We start from the raw sequence: 19,473 nt of genomic DNA, 5'->3' as shown, positions 1-19,473 counted from the left end.
TTATTTCAAATGATATGGAACCATTTATAAATCTTCATCAAATAATGATCGTATAACAGATTGTTTGTAAGGGTTTCAAAAATGCTAAAATCTGAATGTTAATATTTGAATATAAAGCTTTATTATGTTATCGGTTCCAATGAAAATAGCTCGGACATGAAGTGTCTAGCTAAACATAACTTTTGCATTCGTTTTGCTTAACTGATTGACAGAAATTAAGGTATTTCGTTTAGTATGTTGTGGGCAGGGATGGGAAATGTACTGTAGCAAAACTTTACCACCTCGGCATTCACATTTTACTACACGACCATCAAAATCCAAAGCAAACCATGACCGTTCAAAACAAAAAAAATGCAACGGCTCTTCAAAACTGTAATCTTCTTCTTCGCAACGTTTTTTCAAACCCGAATGCGAAATGATTCGAGCACAGTGGTGACACGATTTTTCCGGTTTTCGGGGTTTTGTATTTTGCTCGATAAAGGCAGCATGAAATTGAACTTGTTTATATGTATCGCAACGGAATGATTGTGCTCTTGCTGTTAGTCTACCTATCTAAAGCAGTATTCTGTAACCTATCTTATGATTCGGGTACCTTTTATTTGTTCGTACCTATGTGATTTCTGTGCTATACTGGATGTCGAAGGTGCAGAGGGTAGACTGATAAACTTATTATTTTATTCTTTATTTGCAGGATATAAAAGTGGCGACGAGGATCATGGAAACGCGTTGGAGATAATCGTTTTTTTTCTTCGGGGTTGCCAATTGCCAATTTGTTTTTGTAAAGTGTGGTGAAATTGAGTTGAACCGAATTGTTCTTTAGAGCTGACGAAATTGTCGTTAATTAGGAGCATAGGGTGCAGAACCACTTGGGCACTCCCATGATTCACATGGGACAAAACCCCGGCAGGGGGGGTTTTTCTCGGCCGAATTGTCTGAAACTTTGCAAAAAGAAGCGCTTTAGTACGACGCATTTTGATGTCAAATATGAGCTCTGTAGCTTTCAAAAAACCTCACTGCCGAAGTGAATCAAAAGTGCCAAGAATAGGATCCGGCTCCCTATTTGTTCTTTTGTGAAGCGATTGCGATAAACAAAATTGTTCTAAAGAAGAATCCGAAGTTGTCAAATGTGATGTTAGAGAATCAGATGATTCTTGAAGAATCTTTGGAAGAAACTATGGAGTCGCATCGTGTTATACAAAGCACGAGTGTGGTGGTGCTAGCGATTTCTGAACGTGCGATCACAATCTATCAAAGCACTGCTGATCCTCTTGAGGATTTTCAAAACAACTCCCAGGGTGTCAAGAATTTCTTGGCTGATTGAGAATTGCTGTAGAAATTTCTCGAAGTAGTTCTTAGTTAATACTTGAAAAATGATTTTATCAAGTTCCCACTGATACTTTCTGGTCTCTATTTTAGTGCAAGTCTCTACTTTAATCGAGGGTCTTTGTTTTAACCAAAATGGTCTCCAAAGTCTGGAAAATGTCCCAGGAAAGTCTATGGATGAATCACTAGATATAAACTTGGAAGAATTACGACTTTCTTGAAAACTTTCTCCAAGAACTTTTGGGGGACTTTCTATGATTTCCGCAATAATCTTTGAAGATATTATATTTTTTTTACTCTTTGGGAAAATCCTGGCTGAATTATTGAGGAATCGTAAGCAAAATTCTTGGAGAAATTCCCCATTCGTGGAGAAATTACTCGGGGAATTTCCGAAGTCATATCTGAACATACCTGAAATAATTTCTTGATGAAATTCCTAGAGAAGATCATGAAAAGACACATACAGTAATACGAGCAGTAACACTTTATGTTATGTCACGAGGAATCTAAAAAAATCTTAGATCTTAGAGAAATATCTGCTCTGATGGTTTAAAGAATCAAACTCTTATTTCCTGACTCCTATTAGTTTTCGTATTGTTTTCTTGCTTCATGTTAGGTTTCTTTTTGGCCTATTTTTGATTCCTTTTAGGTCTATTTTTTTCAGGCAACATCCTAATTTTAGTTGCAACCAGCCCTGAAAAGACAGAAAGCTTTCTAAGTCTTGTGGTAACGATTGGTACCCTTTTGCGTTTGAGTTTAAGAATCCTAAGGTTGAAATGTTTCTTAGCTCCACTGTGCAAAACATTTGCTAATGTTTGTCCTACACATGGTTTTGACCGTGGACGCGTCTCCGGTCGTATATGACAACGAAATATTTAGCTAGCTAATAGTAAGAGTGGCTACGGATCATGCTGGTTAACCAAATGCAGACTGATTGGCGTCAATAGTAATAATGTCCACTTCGAATAGTTCAATCATTTAAATCGGGCATCAATGCAATGAACGACGCATAATGTCCGTTGGATCTTATCCCGAAAGATTAGTGCGTCTATGCCATATGAATCATGAAGCAGCTTTAAGCAAAAATGCGAAAATGTGATACCTACCACCACTACAGGTTACGGCTTTGGTTTCCATCTAATGGGCCAATGGATTATGCTCTCCCATCGCGGCAAGATCGCATAACCAAGGGGAGGGCAAAGCACGAGGAAAGGGATGGGCCTGGGATTGAACCCATGACCTTCTGCTTATGAAGCAGAAGCGGTAGCCATTAGACCACCAACCCCGTCCATTTGTTCACAATTTTGTTTAATAAGTCCAAAATTTTTCAGGAATTTATCCCGTATTTCTTTCATCGATTACGCAACAAATACTTCCAAAATTATCGCTTAGGACATCTTTAAGGTCTCGAGCATGAATTTCTTCAGATATGCCTTCACTGATTGCTTAGGATTTCCTTTAAAAATACAATTAGGAAGACTACAACATATAATTTTATAGAGATGTTCCCTTAGAAATCCAGAAGATATTTCTAAAAGAAATCCTGTAATATTAAATAAAACAATTCTGTTGAAATTCATGATGAACTCCTGCAAGGATCTCTGTAACCACTACTGGAATCCTGAAAAAGTTCTGAAAGGAAATCTAGTGATCATGACAAAATCTACGATAAATCTCGATTTGCTCTTTTTCATGGAAGCATAGCAACAATTATAAACCTCGTCAAGTTTTCACAACAAGCTTTGTTACGCGAATAGTGAATCGCCCGGCTTGTACGCTAACGATCAACAGTTCATAAATCAAAATTAAATACAATTTTTGGAGGACTTTTGTCGTTTTAGTCCGCGATTTGACTTCTGTTCAGTCTGTACAGTGAAGCTGAATACGGTGTCAATAAATATATAAATATATATCATTTTCGATCTGCAAATCAGTCGGGCATGGTTTAAGCGAAAAATATTTCTGTGAATACGTTCTGGTTCATGTTAATCGCAAAATGTTGCATCATCCGACAAAATGTTTGTCCAACGACAAACAGTGCATCGGATGTTCCATATATCTGAACAATGCGCTCCATATATCTGTAGCATTGTTGGATAATCGCTGCGTGATTGCTGGATAATATCCAGCAAGATGTTCTGAGAGAATATCTTGAATTCTTGAAAAACTTTGGCTTGAATAATTGAAAAATAAAAAATGATGTTAGAATGATCGGAGCAATAATTGCTCTAATATTTTCTGTAATGATATCATGGAATTAATCGATTTTTTTCCGGAGAACCGCAGGAGTAATGATTTCCTCAATAATTTCTGGAACTTAGGGGTCTATTTTATAAGTCGAGTCGACCAAAGTGACTCGACTGGAGTCACTGTCGACCAAAAATTTCACTCGACACGGCCTTGTCACTCGAGTTTTTCGAAAGTTGTCACTTTAAGTGACTGGATTACTATGGGAGTCGACGAGTGACATCTGAAATATGCATGCTTACTTTGATCGACAGTGACCACAGATGAGTCACTTGGATCTGCTCGATTTACAAAATAGACCCCTTAATGAGGAATATCAGGTTAAATTCATTTAGGGGGTCAGTTGTGTTTGATCCGTTGAATCTGTTGCATGCTCCTTTGTGGGCGAGCGACGGAATCCGGATCAATTGTGTCCGGTTCGCAGCTTTTGCAGATTTTCTTGGAACAACTCCTTTTGTATTTTTTGGACGGTCCGCTATAATAACAACTGGATAAATCGGTAGAAGAATTAATGTAAAAATCTTGTAAAAATATTCAAGGTAATCCATGTGTGAATTACTGTAGATAGTTGCGATGGATTGTTTGGTACAAATTCTGGAGGCACGTCACCATGAACTCTTAAAAATCTGTTTTGGAGTTTCTAGGTAGTGTTTAAAGGTTTTTTTTGGATATGCTTTTCCTAGTCCCTGGAAGTTATGTAGAATAAATGTCTAGAGAAAGCACTAGAAGAATTTTCGAAGATTTTCTCGTGGAATCTGACAACAAATTTCTGTAGAGCCTCTAAAATTTTGAATCAGTAGGTGAATTCCAGCGAACAGTTTCTTCAAAGAGAAGAAACTCTCTTCCATTACTGACTACGAAGAAAATTTTATTTTCTTTGAAGAAATTAAGCGCCGGAATTTGCCTACAGAGCCTCTAAAATTTTGAACAGATACATGTGTGATTAATTTGATTTGATGGGGCCCTAGTGAGCTTTGGATAATTTAATATGTTATGTATAGAAATACAGCAGCATACAGCTCATTTTTCCTAATCATAAGAATCTTAATATACAGGACACCATAACTAACTTATGGACTAAAATATATCATTTTCTGCACTAGTGCCATCATGAGGTACAATTATCAACTAAACAAAATGTAACATAGATAGCCCTCTCCCTGCTTACATCAGTATAACGTGTACAATCATGAATATAATCCATTGATCGCTTAGGGGTTTAATGGTAGTAATGGACCCCATAGTAGCTGAAATTAATTCTCGACGCTTTTCCGCAATGATATCCTTAGACGGATATACGTTTTGTGGAGTCTAACAACAAGTTCAATGTCTTTACTTAATATTACACCTGTGAAACATACTAAATCATTCGATTTTAATAGCGAAATATATATTTGGAAAATTCTTGCACGAATGCATATCATGGATCCTGGGGTCCATAATAGGAATGTTTACAAATTTATCGTTTCCTATTATGGACCCTCCATTTGATTCCCATGTAATCCAGCTCGCTGCCGACGTGACTATTATGGAGCCACCTGGAAATGCTAATTATGGACCCTCTTGTGTGGTTTTATTTACAAAACTGTTCAAATATCTGTGTTTATGCACCTCAAACCAAATATTTTTCCTGAAAATGCTGATTAACAATGCCATCAACCCCGGTGGATTTTCATAGAAATAAGGTTGCTTTGAGTGTTAATTTTATGTTTTTCTGTAGGGGGTCCTTAATACGCAAAGGGTCCATAACCGACATCGACTCCCTATATGGGTTTTTGGTTTGAGTCAAATTATTGGCATAATGTCATTTAGCTTAAAGGGAAATTGACATAACGGTCATATGGCATAACAATTATCTACTTGGTTTTCTAATACTAGTTGCCGTACGAAGTTGCACGAGCTTGAGTACCCCATTTTTTGATAATAAAAAAAATAAGTTTAGGAATAGTCGAAACCTAAAGAAAATCAAGTTATATAAAACGACTTTTTGAACCGCCCTAGTAGGCTATCCCTGTGTTTAGTATTTACTTGATACTTTTTCTGAGAGTATTGATTTTTGGGTTCTTTAACAGATACACAGAGGCGCGGACACGTTCAAACCCATGGGTAGGATAAATGTTGGAAAATATTTTGAGCACAGTGGAGCTAAGATAAAATCTAATCCCATGGAATCCTAGACTGGAAATTGAAAGTTACTTTATTTGAGGGGCGCAAACGCAAAGGGAAGTAAGTGACATTTTGGTTGGTTTTTAGATGAGTTGAAGAAATCTACTATTTCCAAGCGTTCTAACGATATTTTCATGTGATTTTTCCGCTCAACAGAAAAATAACATAATTCTTAAAATACTTTTCGTCTTTACAGGGCTAGTAGCGAGTGAGTGCATGATACCACATAGAATTCAAGAAAATCGAACGAAACCTAATAGAAGTCAGGAGATAAGAGTTTAATTCTTCATAGCATGTGTGCTCTCATTTCTCTTAAATCTAAGATTTTTTTTGAGAATTCCTCGTGACGATAAGTATGTGTTTTTTCCATAATTTTCTCTAAAAAATCATCACAAAATTTATTCAAGTACTCGTGTTTAGTTATTTCTCCGGAAATTTTTCAAGCAGTTCTTTAAGGGGGCAGGATCCGTCATTGATTTCGGAATTTTCAGAAGCAGTTTTTTCGTTCAAAATCAATAAAATTTACAGGAAAATATGTTCATTGTATTCTGTTCTCCAATCAAAACACAGTGAACACATGTTCATCGAATAATTTTTAGTTTTGAACAGAACGAAGTTTTGATAATGACGATGATTACGATGACGGACCGTTGAACGTGAAGGGATTTTTTCCCGAGGAATTTCTCTGATAATTTTCCTTAGGAATTTCTCAAAGAATTTTGTTTAGGCTTCCACAAGATTTATACTTGGATTTTCCTAAGAAGGACCACAGAAATTAAATTTCTCCAGAAATATTTTCAGAAATTATCTGAATTTCTCAAAAAAAATTCTTTGAGAATGTTTTTAAGAGAGTCCTAACTCTTCCAAGATTTCATCCATCGATTTCTCAGGGACATCCTTCAAAATTCCCGGTCAAAACATCTTCTGAAATTCAATCAATAACATCTCCAGAACCTTCTGTGGATTTCCCAAAAAAATGTCTTTTAGGATTAATATAAGAGTTCAACTAAGTATTTCTCTAAAAATATCTTCAGCAATTACTCCATTTTTAGAAATTAACTTAGAACTACTCCCTAGAAATTTTTAGCTTGTAGAGAGTGTGCTGTGAGAATTCTACTCGAATTGCTCTGAAAATCATCAAGAGATTCAGCAATGCTTTGATAGATTATATCAAGAGCAATCGAACGTACTTCGGGGAATGCTCAAGGTAAATTGCCACAGAACACATACAGGATTGGCCGTAGATGTTTTTAAGAAACTCTTCATTGATTAGAAATGCCATAGAGGATGGCTCCATTTATGTTTTAACTGGCTAAAAATGTTTCTTGTAGTAATTATTTTAGTTAGTTTCCCAGGGTTTTCAATATAGATATTCTCAATTCTCACAAGGCAGAACTTTCGAAAGATTCATGCACAAATCATGTCACGCTTTACTAGGCATGAGATTACTATGAAAAACCTTATCGTGTCTTCTATCCTCTATAAGAATGAATACGATGTTGATTGAATTTGTATGTATATTGGACAGATGGTAAAAAGTTTAATTTATTTTTCATGCTTTCTGCTGATCTTGTTTTTTGTTGTTGTTGAATCGTGGGTAGGACCAGGGCTGTGCATTTTCGAAAGCATTTTGTGGAACACGAAGGCTTGGTGGTGTCGTCTCGATGGTGACGTCGCTTTGTTCTTCGTTCCACACTCATTCGTTTCGTTATCCGAATTGAAAGCAACGAACAAGAAAGGTGAAATGAAAGAGTAATAATTTCGTTTCATTTAATTTCGTTGAAATTTATCAAAATGTTTCAAATTGCATTTTACCTATTTTTTGCAATGTAATTATGTAACTTGTTGAGTAATTAATTAAGATAGAGAAACTATGCGGGCCACCACGTCGTTCATTTGAATTAAACAGCTCCTACAGGACTACCGATTGAAAGACCAGCTCGCTGCGATGAGGCTCCGATTTATGACGCGCGACGCACAAGCAGCACGGAAGAGATGAGAGACTACGCTTGCTGCGATGAAAGGAAAGGTTCGTCGGATTGAAACGAAACAGTAGAGTTTCAACTGAAAGGCAAGCTTGAGTCAGTCAGTTGGGGACTGAAAATGCTTTCAATGAAATGAAAATGTACGGCCCTGGGTAGGACAACCCGTTGACTGTCCTACCCAGGTAGTTTTGTACGTAGTACATGTCCTACCTGTCCTACCCGCTTCCCGCGCCACGATACATACAAAGTATTTTGAAACAAAATGATAAAACTGAATTATTTGCATATTATTGTAAATATTCGGCAAACGAAATGTAATAATTTGTTACCAAAATGTTCATAAAAGCCTAATTTAGCTTTACCAAATTAGGATGATGTTGTTCTCTAACACAGAACACCTAGATATAAAAAATGAATGTAATGTTTGGATTGATACTAATAAAAAAATGCATACTCCAACTATCACTGCTATCATACAAACAATTTTGCAGTAAAACCATTCACAGTTGACGACCTGCTTCTGTGAATGATCTTAGCGCAAATATTAAATGTGTACCTTATCTAAAACCAGTGTACCAATACTTACTTGCGCTACTGTGGCGATCTTCTCCCTTTGTCAGTTCTCTGCGTTTACGTAATGCTTCAAAATCAATGTGTGTTCGGGGAACCGATGTTGTTTTCGTTTATCTTTTCGACACTGCGACTTTTCATCTGGTTTCGGGAAACTTTGATTTTTCCACTCTTTGCTTTTTTATGGGTGGGTCAATCGTAGATACCCGTCTCTGCGGGTCTAAAAATAATCACTATTCAATGGCACCAAACCTGCAAGATGTCCTATTTTGTGGTAGAACTTTATGGTCTCACTTCACACAATTGATGGTCCACAGAATATTATCAATGACACTGTTTCATTCAATTACTCCACGTTTACCCGAATGTCGCGATCATTGAGAACTGTGTGCGCTTCCACATCACAAACAGGAAAATAACAATAATCGGTGATGTTTACTATTTTCTAAAATATGTTGTCCGCGATGACACTCGCACAAAGTAGGCGCGGCGACGTTCGTGGCCTGCTTTTCTTCGTCGCACTGTGGTCGTAGAAAATTTTCCCAAGGACGTCCCTCCTGAACAACACAGCAACCGCGCACACGCATGTAGGTATAGTTTTATCGCTGCCGAATCGCGACCAGAAAGAGGAATGATAAAAAACAACAAGGCCGAAATGTGTTCGCTCGACGCCACGCTGTGTCCAAATGGGGTTATTATGCGACTTTGATGTATGTACTTCAGATTTCCTTTTACAGGAAGTTATTCTTGATCTTAACAATCATCTAGTGAAATTAGTCAAATATTCCACCTTGAAGTTTTGTTGAGGAGTCTTTTTTTAAGTTTTCTAAAGTTGCTCATAAATGTTCATACATTTGAGAAAAACAGATAATATTCTACCTATTTTCTATGTTTTGCAATCTAAAACAATAACTCTAACGTCGATAATGATGACCTTGATGAAGATGATGATTGATGACAATGCTAGTGGCGACTTTTGTATGACTAAAAGAGGTAGGCTCATTCGACCGGAATATCGCGACGAGAAAACACGTGGTTTTGTCAGGTGTAATATTTTTTGAAGCATCTTTCGTTTTTCTGTTTTTCGAAAGTGAAGTTTTGCGAATAAGTTTGCGGTAGTGACTTGTGAGTAGAAGTAGTGGAGAAATGACGGGACCCGGGAACCCGGATCCGGGCGGCGGAACGCCAAAAACCGGAGAAAGACAATGGCTGACATACGAATACGAAGAGAGTGACGCGGGACCGTATCGAGTGATCGTGCAGATGAAAGAGTTACGTGATGACACACACATCAACAAGCTCGCTATTGGAAAAGTACTGGCGAAAACCAATGAGTACAGGGCAAACGTACTTAACCTCAAAATGATGGGAAGGAACAAAGTACTAGTACTGGTGAAAAATGCTAAGACGGCCAACAACATCCAAGCAGACAAAACACTGCAAGCGCAAAACTACAGGGCATACATTCCAAAACACTTCCTGACAGTGTCTGGTGTAGTTACTGGCGTTCCCCTGGAATTCACGCCAGACGAGATCCTAGAAAGCATAACCTGCAATGTTCCTATTTTGGGCGTGACTCGTCTACACAAGTACGAGAAGGATCAGAAAATCCCAACAACAAGGATTGGTGTAACTTACCGAACCAACAAGCTGCCGTCGGAAGTGCGAATGTTTTGTTGCACGAATGTAGTCAAGCCGTTCATAAGCAAGGTAGTGTTTTGTCAAAACTGCCTTCGCTACAACCACCGTTCCAACAACTGCCGATCGCGACAGAGGTGTGAAACGTGCGGAAAGAATCACGAAGAGCAAGGTTACGAACAATGCAAGCAACCACCAAGATGTCTTCACTGTAAGGAAGAAGGACATAAGTCGGGTGACTTCAAGTGCCCCGAACGTACTCGCCAAAACAACCTGAAGGTCATCCTGGCCAAAACGAATCTGACTACACTGGAAGCGCAGGAACAGTATCCGATTTACACACAAAATCGTTTCAGCTTATTGGAAAGCATCGAAGACTACCCGACGCTAGTTGAATCGTACGCAAAAACATCGCACCCTACCAATGGCAGCCGAGCCGGACAAGGGGTTAAAACCTGGCAGGCAGAACGAACGAGGAAACAGCAAACACCAAAACGCACATCCCAGGACACTACTAACACAATCATCGGCAACCAAGTAGAGGTGTTCAACGACAAGAAACGCAAAAAGGATAATGATGAAACGACGAACGGAGTAGCACTCTTCAACCGCTACAAAACCGACGAATTCGAGAAGTTCCAGTGGAAGCTGAGCCAAATGAAGGACGCTGCGCAGAGAACCCACAATGATATGCAACAGGATAAATCAGTCCACACCATGGATGCGAGTGGGGACAGCGATGACAACGGTGCCTACAGTCTCGCATACAGCAGCCCTCCTGGACGAGCACAGGTAAGCCAGTCGGTTGGGAACAGTTGTATACAAAGAATCGATTACAATAAAACGAAATAGCTAAATAAATGTCATGTAAAATTATTCAGTGCAATATTCAGAGCGTAGAAAAAAACAGAGCAGAACTAACCAGGATTATGGTAAAAGAGGAATACGCAATAGGATTAGTATCGGAATGTTGGACCAAAAAAGAATTTGAAAACAGCAAATACAAGATACCGCAGTACAATAATCACTATTGTTCAAGGTTTGATGGATATGGGGGAGCAATGATTTTAATTCACAATTCATTGCTGAGTAGAGCGATCGTTATCGACTCTTCAGATAACATACAATGTGTAGGTAGATACATCAGCAAACTTGAGCTTGCTGTACTATCAGTGTATGTGGCGCCGAACTCATCGGCTAATGAATTTAAAAATTTCCTATCGAGTCTGGCAAAGTCAATCGAAGGTTTTAAGAAGGTGTTAATAGGTGGAGATTTTAACTCTCACCACAGGCTATGGGATCAGTACCATGCGGATGCCAAAGGGGCAATACTTTTCGATTTCATCAACGATGAGGACGTTATTTTGATGAATAGCGGAGAGCCTACGTTTGTACCTGCGGAGCCCAATAAAAAACCATCCACTATTGATTTAGTCCTGGTGTCTCCAGGACTGTACCAGGATACAAGTTTGGATATTCTTCAATATGGGGTAGGCAGTAGACACCTGGTCCTACATATCGTCGTGTCAAACGTAAAATCACCGTGTCAAAAGTTTTTCCTGAACCGTAAGAAGGTAAAACAAGAACTAGAAAAGCTGGACGCAGTTCAAGTTGATGGACTATCTTCACTTCAACGAGTTACGGAAAAGATTCTGAAAGGAGCCAAGCAAAAGAATCGTTTCGAACCAAAATTCTGGTGGAACGAAGATGTGGAAGTTGCATGGAGAAACAAAAACGAAGCCAGGGCGAAATTTAATCGGAGCGGAACCCTAGAGGACCTAGTGGAACTGAAGAAACAAGAAGGACTGTTCGCGAGATGCAGAAATAAGGTGATTAGAGAAAAGTTCCGGGAGTATATTGAAGAGATCGACCCGAACACGAGCAGTAAGGAGCTGTGGAAGAAAATCAATGGCCTAACGGGGAAAAGGAGACAACGTTATCAAGCCACCATTGTACACGAAGAGGAAGAGGCAGCAAACCAATTCCTGAACGCAAACTTTCCATTCAGTACTCACTGTGACCTATCAATTAGTGTAACGGCAAGCTATGACATCTTAAACGTAGAACTATGGAACGATATTCTGAGCAAGAAGAAAAAGTCATCGGCTCCGGGACCTGATGGTCTCAGCTACGAAATACTGAAAAGTTTAAAGCCAGAGGTGCGTAACAACATTATTCGCGACTTGAATAGAATTTGGAAAGGAGGAAGAGTTGATGCTAACATGAACAAAATTAAGGTTATCGCAATTCCTAAGCCAGGAAAAAATCCGGAACAAATTGACAATTTGCGTCCGATATCTATGCTTAACTGTTCGTTGAAGATTATCAACGCAGCAGTTCTAGCTCAACTAAACCTTTTTGTACAACAGAATACAATCCTACCAGCGACGTCATTTGGCTTTAGAAAGCACAGCTCCACTACATCATGTCTGAACTACGTTATCAACAGCGTAAACATGATTAAAAGAGATGGTAAGGTGGCAGGGGCTATTTTTATAGACCTCTCTAGCGCTTACAATACTGTTAAGACCGAAATATTGGAGGCAACTCTTCATGAGTATGGAATACCAATAGAGTTGACAAATTGGATCATCAACTTCCTTCGAAATAGGACCATCCAAATGCAAGTAGGTAACAAACTTGTTGAAAGGAGTATTGACGATGGACTACCACAAGGGGATGTGCTGTCGCCCCTTTTATTCAATATCTACACGGCGCAGCTACACAGTATTGTTATAGATGGTGTTGTTCTAATACAATACGCTGATGATTTCATGGCCATCGTGGCTGGGAAAAACAGAGAAGAGGTACAGTGCCGTGCACAGATGTTTCTGGATACTTTTAAAGCAAAATCGGAACAGTTGCAGCTGAAAATAAACGAAAGTAAAACAAAAGTAATGCTGTTTCAAAGAAATCGAAAATCTTTGAAACTAAAGATTGGCGATATGGTACTTGAGACGGTGAACACTCACAAATATCTCGGGCTGACTGTGGATCGATCCCTTTCATTTGGAGCTCACATTAGAGAAGTGAAGAGAAATGCTAGCGACAGAATCAACATGCTGAAAGTTGTTAGCGCTACAAGAAGTGGAGGACACCCTCAAACACTGAACATGCTCTATAACGCAATTGTTAGAAGCTACCTCGACTATGGGGCATCAATCTATGCCAATTCAGCAAACAGCAATCTTGAAAAACTCACCACGATAAATAATACGTGCCTGAGAAAGATTACAGGCTGTTCTAAAACAACACCTATTAATTCTTTGTGCGCCATTGCCAGTCAACCTCCCCTGCAATTCCGCAGGAAACTAACGGCAGCGAAAGAAATAATAAGACATGTTCAATACCAATCGCCGGTGTGGTCACAACTACGGAAGTTGGATGACCACGATTCCAGAGACGTCGAAAAGCTTACTTTTCAAGAAAGGATTTTCGAAAAGTATAAGCACATTTTCACCAAGACATCTTGCTCGGTACAAGTTCAACAGAACTCCTCATATATAAGAGTTGAGTCAGAACTGGATGATAAGCCGTGGCACAAAAAGTGTACCTCCACAAAAACTCTGAAACAACTAGCCTTAGGAAGGTTACACAGTCAATATAAAGACCATCGAAAGATATACACGGATGCTTCGAAGGACGATGCTCAATGCGGAGTTGGTGTCTTCGATGATAGAACGAAATTTAAACTTAGCTTCAAGCTGGAAAACACCGTGTGTACGATGTCCGCTGAGCTAGAAGCGATATTGATAGCGTTACAGTATATGGAAAGAAACAACATCGAAGGAGCAGTAATTCTCACAGATTCAAAATCGGGATGTGAGTTTATCAAGAGCCAACTGGAAGAAGTTGAAAGGTGCGAAATCATCCAAATTATTGTGGAGAAAGCTATGCGACAACGTACCTGCATTCAGTGGATTCCAGGACACGTCGGACTGGCAGGCAACGAGATTGCCGATAGTCTGGCAAAAGCGGGTCTCCACTCGAATGTAATTGCCAACAACCGACTACTACCCCAAGATGCTTACAACTGGATTAAAAACGATGTATTCGCGGATCTTCAGCAATGGTATGTAAATTACACGCAAGAGCTAGGAAAAGGACGAAAGTTTTTCAAAATACAAACAGGAATCAACCCAACTTCGTGGTTCCATAATCTGCCTCTCAACAATTCTGAAACTAGGACCCTAAATAGATTACTGGCTGGACACGATTTTTCGCCTTACTGGCTTAGCAAGTTAAAAATCAAGGATGACTTGTACTGCGACTACTGCGATTGCCTGAACACCTCCGAGCACATCATTTTCGAATGTGTAAAACACTTATTGCCCCGTGATAAACACAACCTTGACAAATTCTACTCGATCCAACAAGCATTTGAAGATAAAAATGTCGATACGCTGAAAAATATCTGTAAATTCCTCAAAGACATCAAACTGAATATTTAATGCACTAATCGATTCAAATAAACAAACTGTTTCCCAATGAAAAACCGACTGGCGTTATAGCAAATATGCTGTGCCATTTATCAGTGGGTGTTTTTGACACTTCACGACCAGAAGAAGAAGAAGAAGAAAGAGGTAGGCTTAGAAGAAAGTGATAGTTGATTGATGAAAAATCGTTGGGTAATAAACCTTTTTGCAATTTCTCATTGTAATAAGCTGTTTTTCATCAAACCAATCTGTCATGAAACAGCCTACTTTTCTGCACTGAATTATGCAGTGTCGTAATAGTCATTACGCAACTGAAATCAGTTGCGTAATGACAATTACGCGACGCTTTTTTATTACGTAACTGCAGGGTCGGATTTATAAATGTGGGGGCCCCGGGGCAAGAGTCTTGTGTGGGCTCAGTTGTTTACTATGGGTCCAGGGCACCCATTCTGGTGTATAGGGCCGACGTGAAAGATTTCCATCCTGAGTGATTGTCAGCTATCGCCTTGACCTGCGGCCAGGTCAAATTGTCGTCGACTTCTTATATTTCTTTGTTGAGGTTGCACTGTCATGAGCCTTTGGGCGTGCTTCCTGCTGCGATGTCCTGCTGGATTCCATTCCAGCGCTTGTTAGCAGATTTCGTTTTCGTCCCGACGTAGGCCGACTAACCACCACTTTCGTTGTCGAATTTCAGTTTGTATCGGTTGCTGGTGGCACCGACGAGGGAGCTCAGCATTAGAGATCCAGTTGTGTGGCCACCATACCCGAGTTATATAACGTAGGCATCTATTGATGAACACCTGTAACCGTTGAGTGTTCTCCGCTGATACACAACACGTTTCACTGGCGTATAGCAGCACAGATTTGACATTGGAATTGAATATTCGAATTTTGGTGCGTTGACTAATCTGACTGTTCTTCCAAATATTTCTTAAGCTCGCGAAAGCAGCCCTCGCCTTCTTGATCCGTGCACATATGTCGATCTTGGTACCGCCGTCAGACGCCAATTGGCTACCAAGATATTGGAAGTTTTCCTGATCATGCAGCATTGATCCCTCCCCACTAAAAAACTCCTTCCTATGACAGCCATGGAGATGCAGAGGTGATCTCGGTCTCTAGTAATAATGGATGTCACACTACATCTCTTGGTTCCTTGTGCAACTTCGATTAATCTGGTCAATTAAGGAGTAGCAACTACGAATTGTACGATCATCAATGCTTAGGCTTATTATGCTTATGCTGGTCTCTTACGATCAATAGCAATTTTCTTTGAGAGAAAATCTGTGGTATACATAAAAGTTTCATAATAACCCCCTTTGTACATAGCGTGGGACGCTGTTTTAACTGGTATTAGTTAAAGGTTTTAAGCGCATGCGCACATCAATAAAAAATATACCAATACAGCATACAACCCTTTCTACAAGCTACAAAAAAATATACTAACAGCTGATCGCGGAGCTCTAACAAATTTTGTTCTGAATAATGGTAAAAAGCAAAACCTACTTACCGATTCTGGTATGTGAATGTATCGGACATACCGCGGATATATCATAAATTCCTCCATTCGGAAGTGCTTTCCCAGCTGGTCGATAAGCACCACATTCTCCATCGAAATGTTCATAAATCTGAAAATGGGAAATGTATTACAATCAGTTTTGATTAAACTTCTTCATACTACCCAAGTAACCATGGAGCATTATATAATTGCATATATAATGCAGCTGCATTGTCGTAAGCCTACCATTAAAGTAGTTTAAAAGTGGAAAAGGGCACTTTAACAGTTAAATTAATGCAAAAAGGACGATAAAGCAATGAAGCAACTTATGAAGTAATATTAATGCAGCAGTACAATTTATAAAGTGATGTTAGTGCATTGATACATTTATAATGTAGGGTTAATGCTTTATTGCTTGACAGCTCTTGAAATTTGTTGAATAAAAGCAATGTTGCATCTATGGTGTTGATATGCAGTAGAATACGTGCAATGTTATAATGCTTGTGGTTACTTGGGTAGGTACCTACCCATCAACGTTGGTGATCTTGCCGGCCACTGACGATTCGTTCCGCAAGTCGATCAGGATGTTTCTGTTCACTAGACACTGGACGAGACCGGCCAGTTCGTTCAAAGTGTTGTACCGCTCTTTCCTTTCCGTCAAACGAGACATGTTTCACTCAGTTTATCCACAGTTTTTAATGAAAACGAAATCAAAATTGGACTTGAGCTGCTTGTACCAACTTCCTAATAGCTGTGTTCAATGACTTTGATCGAACTTGCTCGGGGTTGGTTGTACTAGCTCGTATTTTTTGTCAACAAATAACTGTCAAAGCTACTTCGAGCAACTCCAAGCTGCTTTCTCAATAAGCCATTTTACGAGACGTTCGAATGACGTTTTCTGGCGGGCCGCTCATTGTTGTTGTTCGAAAAACTAGCATGATATCTGAATGGCGCTGGTCACATTTTTGTTGGCGATGACGACCCCGTCTCTTTCAGCGCATGATTCTACCTGGTTTACATGTATTATGTTACCTGTAGATAAAAAAATATCTTCCCTGCCTGCTGATTTCAATTTTACAAGCGAAAATTTAAAACTTTGTTACATTGCCACCAGCGCCATTGTTGAATTAGCTCCGTCCAAATGTAGCGCTAGAAAAAACGTAAATAAATCGGCCCGCCAGAAACTTTCAAAGCTGGTAAACAAACGGAAACCATATGATTCGAAACGTCTCATAAAATGGCTTATGAACGCTCTTTTTACTCTTTTTACTAATTTACCGGAATTCTCGCGTAACTTTTCAAAACGTCCTAAGTAACAAATGTAAACAAATCGAGATTATCATTGTAAATCATTTGCGTTGCACCACTAAGCAGCACACTAGAACACTCGTTCTGATATATTAACAATAAATTAATCTATTAAAAGCTTAACAAAATGACCAATGTTCAAAACTGCATCGCTTTTAATCAATTGTTACATTGGACCTTTGATCAGAGAACCAACCACATGTCCTATGTAACATTTATGAATAAACACGATTCTAATGTTACATTGGACATTCCTGAATAAAGCTTTGGAATGGAGTTTAAAAGGTAGAATGATTTGTAGAAGCGTGTCTGAGACACTACTTAGATGTATAGAATGCCACAATAACTGCTTCTCAATCATTTCAGTCGATATTTTCAGAGTCGAACTGCCTCGCAAAATTGAAAACGCTCAAGTGACAAAAACAGAATGAGTTACACAAAACTGTATTTTGGTCTTCTTGCCAAACCATGTTTTACCGTTTCGCTGGATTGGATCAGCTGCAACTTCTCTTTTCATATTATTAGCGCATTGCGTGCATATAGGGGAATGATATTGAGCACAAGATTGAGCATCATGATGTCATTGTATCTATCTGATTCAGATGCATGATCGATCAAGCATATGAATATGCTTCCCGGCAGCAACACGAGCAACGTACATGCGCGACTTGCTCACACATATTTTCAGAGCGATCAATCCCCGACGGGAGGAGAAGCTGTATGTATTTGTTAGGCGTGGGCTCCTTTCTCAAGTTCCTACAACAAGATGGACGGCGTCGTCATCGTCATCATTCCCCACCGCAATTTCTTGTTTCAACCGACGGCTGGTGCTGATTGCAACACAGCCGTCACCACCACCACGTCATGCAGTGGGAAACTCACACATGATCATGTGGGCGAAACCGTCATAAAAACGGGGGGAAAATTGAGGGAGAATCAGTGAGAGAGCAAAATGTCCTACATACAGCTCAACGTTTCCCCTCCTTCTGTTGTTACATAGGACACATAGACGGAGGGAAGAAGTGATGTCGTGGGATTGAATGAATCAAAACAAAGCACAGCTGGTGTCTCCGATTAGCACACCGCAACAAAATGTCGATATTTTCAGAGTCGCTCTGCCTCGCAATATTGAATACGTTCAAATAAATAACAAAAAGAGAACGAGGTACACAAAACTGTATTTTGGCACGGCAGCAACACGAGCAACGTACATGCGCGACTTGCGCACATATATTTGCAGAGCAATCATTCACCGAAGAGCGGAGAAGCTATCATTGTATTTGTTAGGCGTGGGCTCCTTTCTCAAGTTCCTACAACAAGATGGACGGCGCCGTCATCATCATCATTTCCCACCGCTATTTCTTGTTTGCGCCGACGGCTGGTGCAGAATACAACACAGTCGTCACCACCCGTCGTGCAGTGGGTAACTCACACACGAACAAGTGTGGGCGAAACCAGCATTGAAACGGGGGGAAGATTGTGAGAGAAACAGCGAGAAAGCAAAAAGTCCCATGTACAGCTCAACGTTTCCCCTCCTTCTGTTGTTACATAGGACACATAGACGGAGGCGAAAAAGTGACGGCGTGGCATTGAATGAATCAAATTGTTGTTGTTTGTGAGGGACTTTAACCCGAAGGTCATTCGTCCCTTCTTCAAATGAATCAAAACAAAGCACAGCTGGTGCCTACGATTATTACACTGCAACAAAATGAACAGTTCAACTTGAATGTTGAAGCAGTTCAACGCACGTGGATACAAAATGAAATAAAACATGCTTGCTGTGTGCTCAAATCAAAATGTCCGATGTTACTATAACTGAAACAAAATGACCGAAGTGCATGTCCAATGTAACAATTGTTGAAACAGAACGACCTATGTGATTTATCCTATGTACATATTTTTGGTCAAAACGTCCTATCTGATGTTTTTTTAGATTTCAGTGTAATTTCCAAATAAATTGACAAAATTTCATTTCTTACGTTGAACTCTATTACACTGCTTCCCTCTACAAGCAACACAGTGGGGAAAAATTGTTTCATTTTGATACAGTTTCAAAATATATTTTCACAACCTTCAAGCTCGATTTACTCGAAATGTGTGAATTGTTAGATAGGCCGTTTTGAAAAGTTACGCGAGAATTCCACGTGAAAAAAAATTCGCGCACTTAACAATCCGTATCGCTTTGGAATTTTGCTTTTTTTCTGAATGTTTACGTTTTTAAACGTCAAAAACACGAGCTACTGCGAGCTGGTTGAACTAGCTCGGACTCTAGCTTCCAACCTGTTTCGAGCGACTCGGAGTTGGT

General features: G+C 39.5%; 1 protein-coding gene across 2 annotated transcripts in view; it reads right to left on the bottom strand.

The window, feature by feature from the left end:
* Positions 1 to 19,473, bottom strand: part of LOC5577948 (U7 snRNA-associated Sm-like protein LSm10) — a 52,157-nt gene that overhangs the window by 32,102 nt on the left and 582 nt on the right. The window contains exons 3-4 of one of the 2 annotated variants that reach the window (XM_021852771.1): positions 16,388 to 16,609; positions 15,873 to 15,990 (exon numbers count right to left, since the gene is read on the bottom strand). In XM_021852771.1, the coding sequence (XP_021708463.1) occupies positions 15,873 to 15,990; positions 16,388 to 16,530 (261 nt within the window). In that variant the 5' untranslated portion in view covers positions 16,531 to 16,609. Of the gene's footprint in view, positions 1 to 15,872; positions 15,991 to 16,387; positions 16,726 to 19,473 lie in introns of those variants that run through there. The other variant, XM_021852772.1, reaches the window with a different exon arrangement.

Source organism: Aedes aegypti, chromosome 3, assembly GCF_002204515.2.
Source record: "Aedes aegypti strain LVP_AGWG chromosome 3, AaegL5.0 Primary Assembly, whole genome shotgun sequence".
Lineage (NCBI taxonomy): Eukaryota > Metazoa > Arthropoda > Insecta > Diptera > Culicidae > Aedes > Aedes aegypti.
Note: the sequence above shows the minus strand (reverse complement) of the source record. Positions and strands in the feature narration are given on the sequence as shown.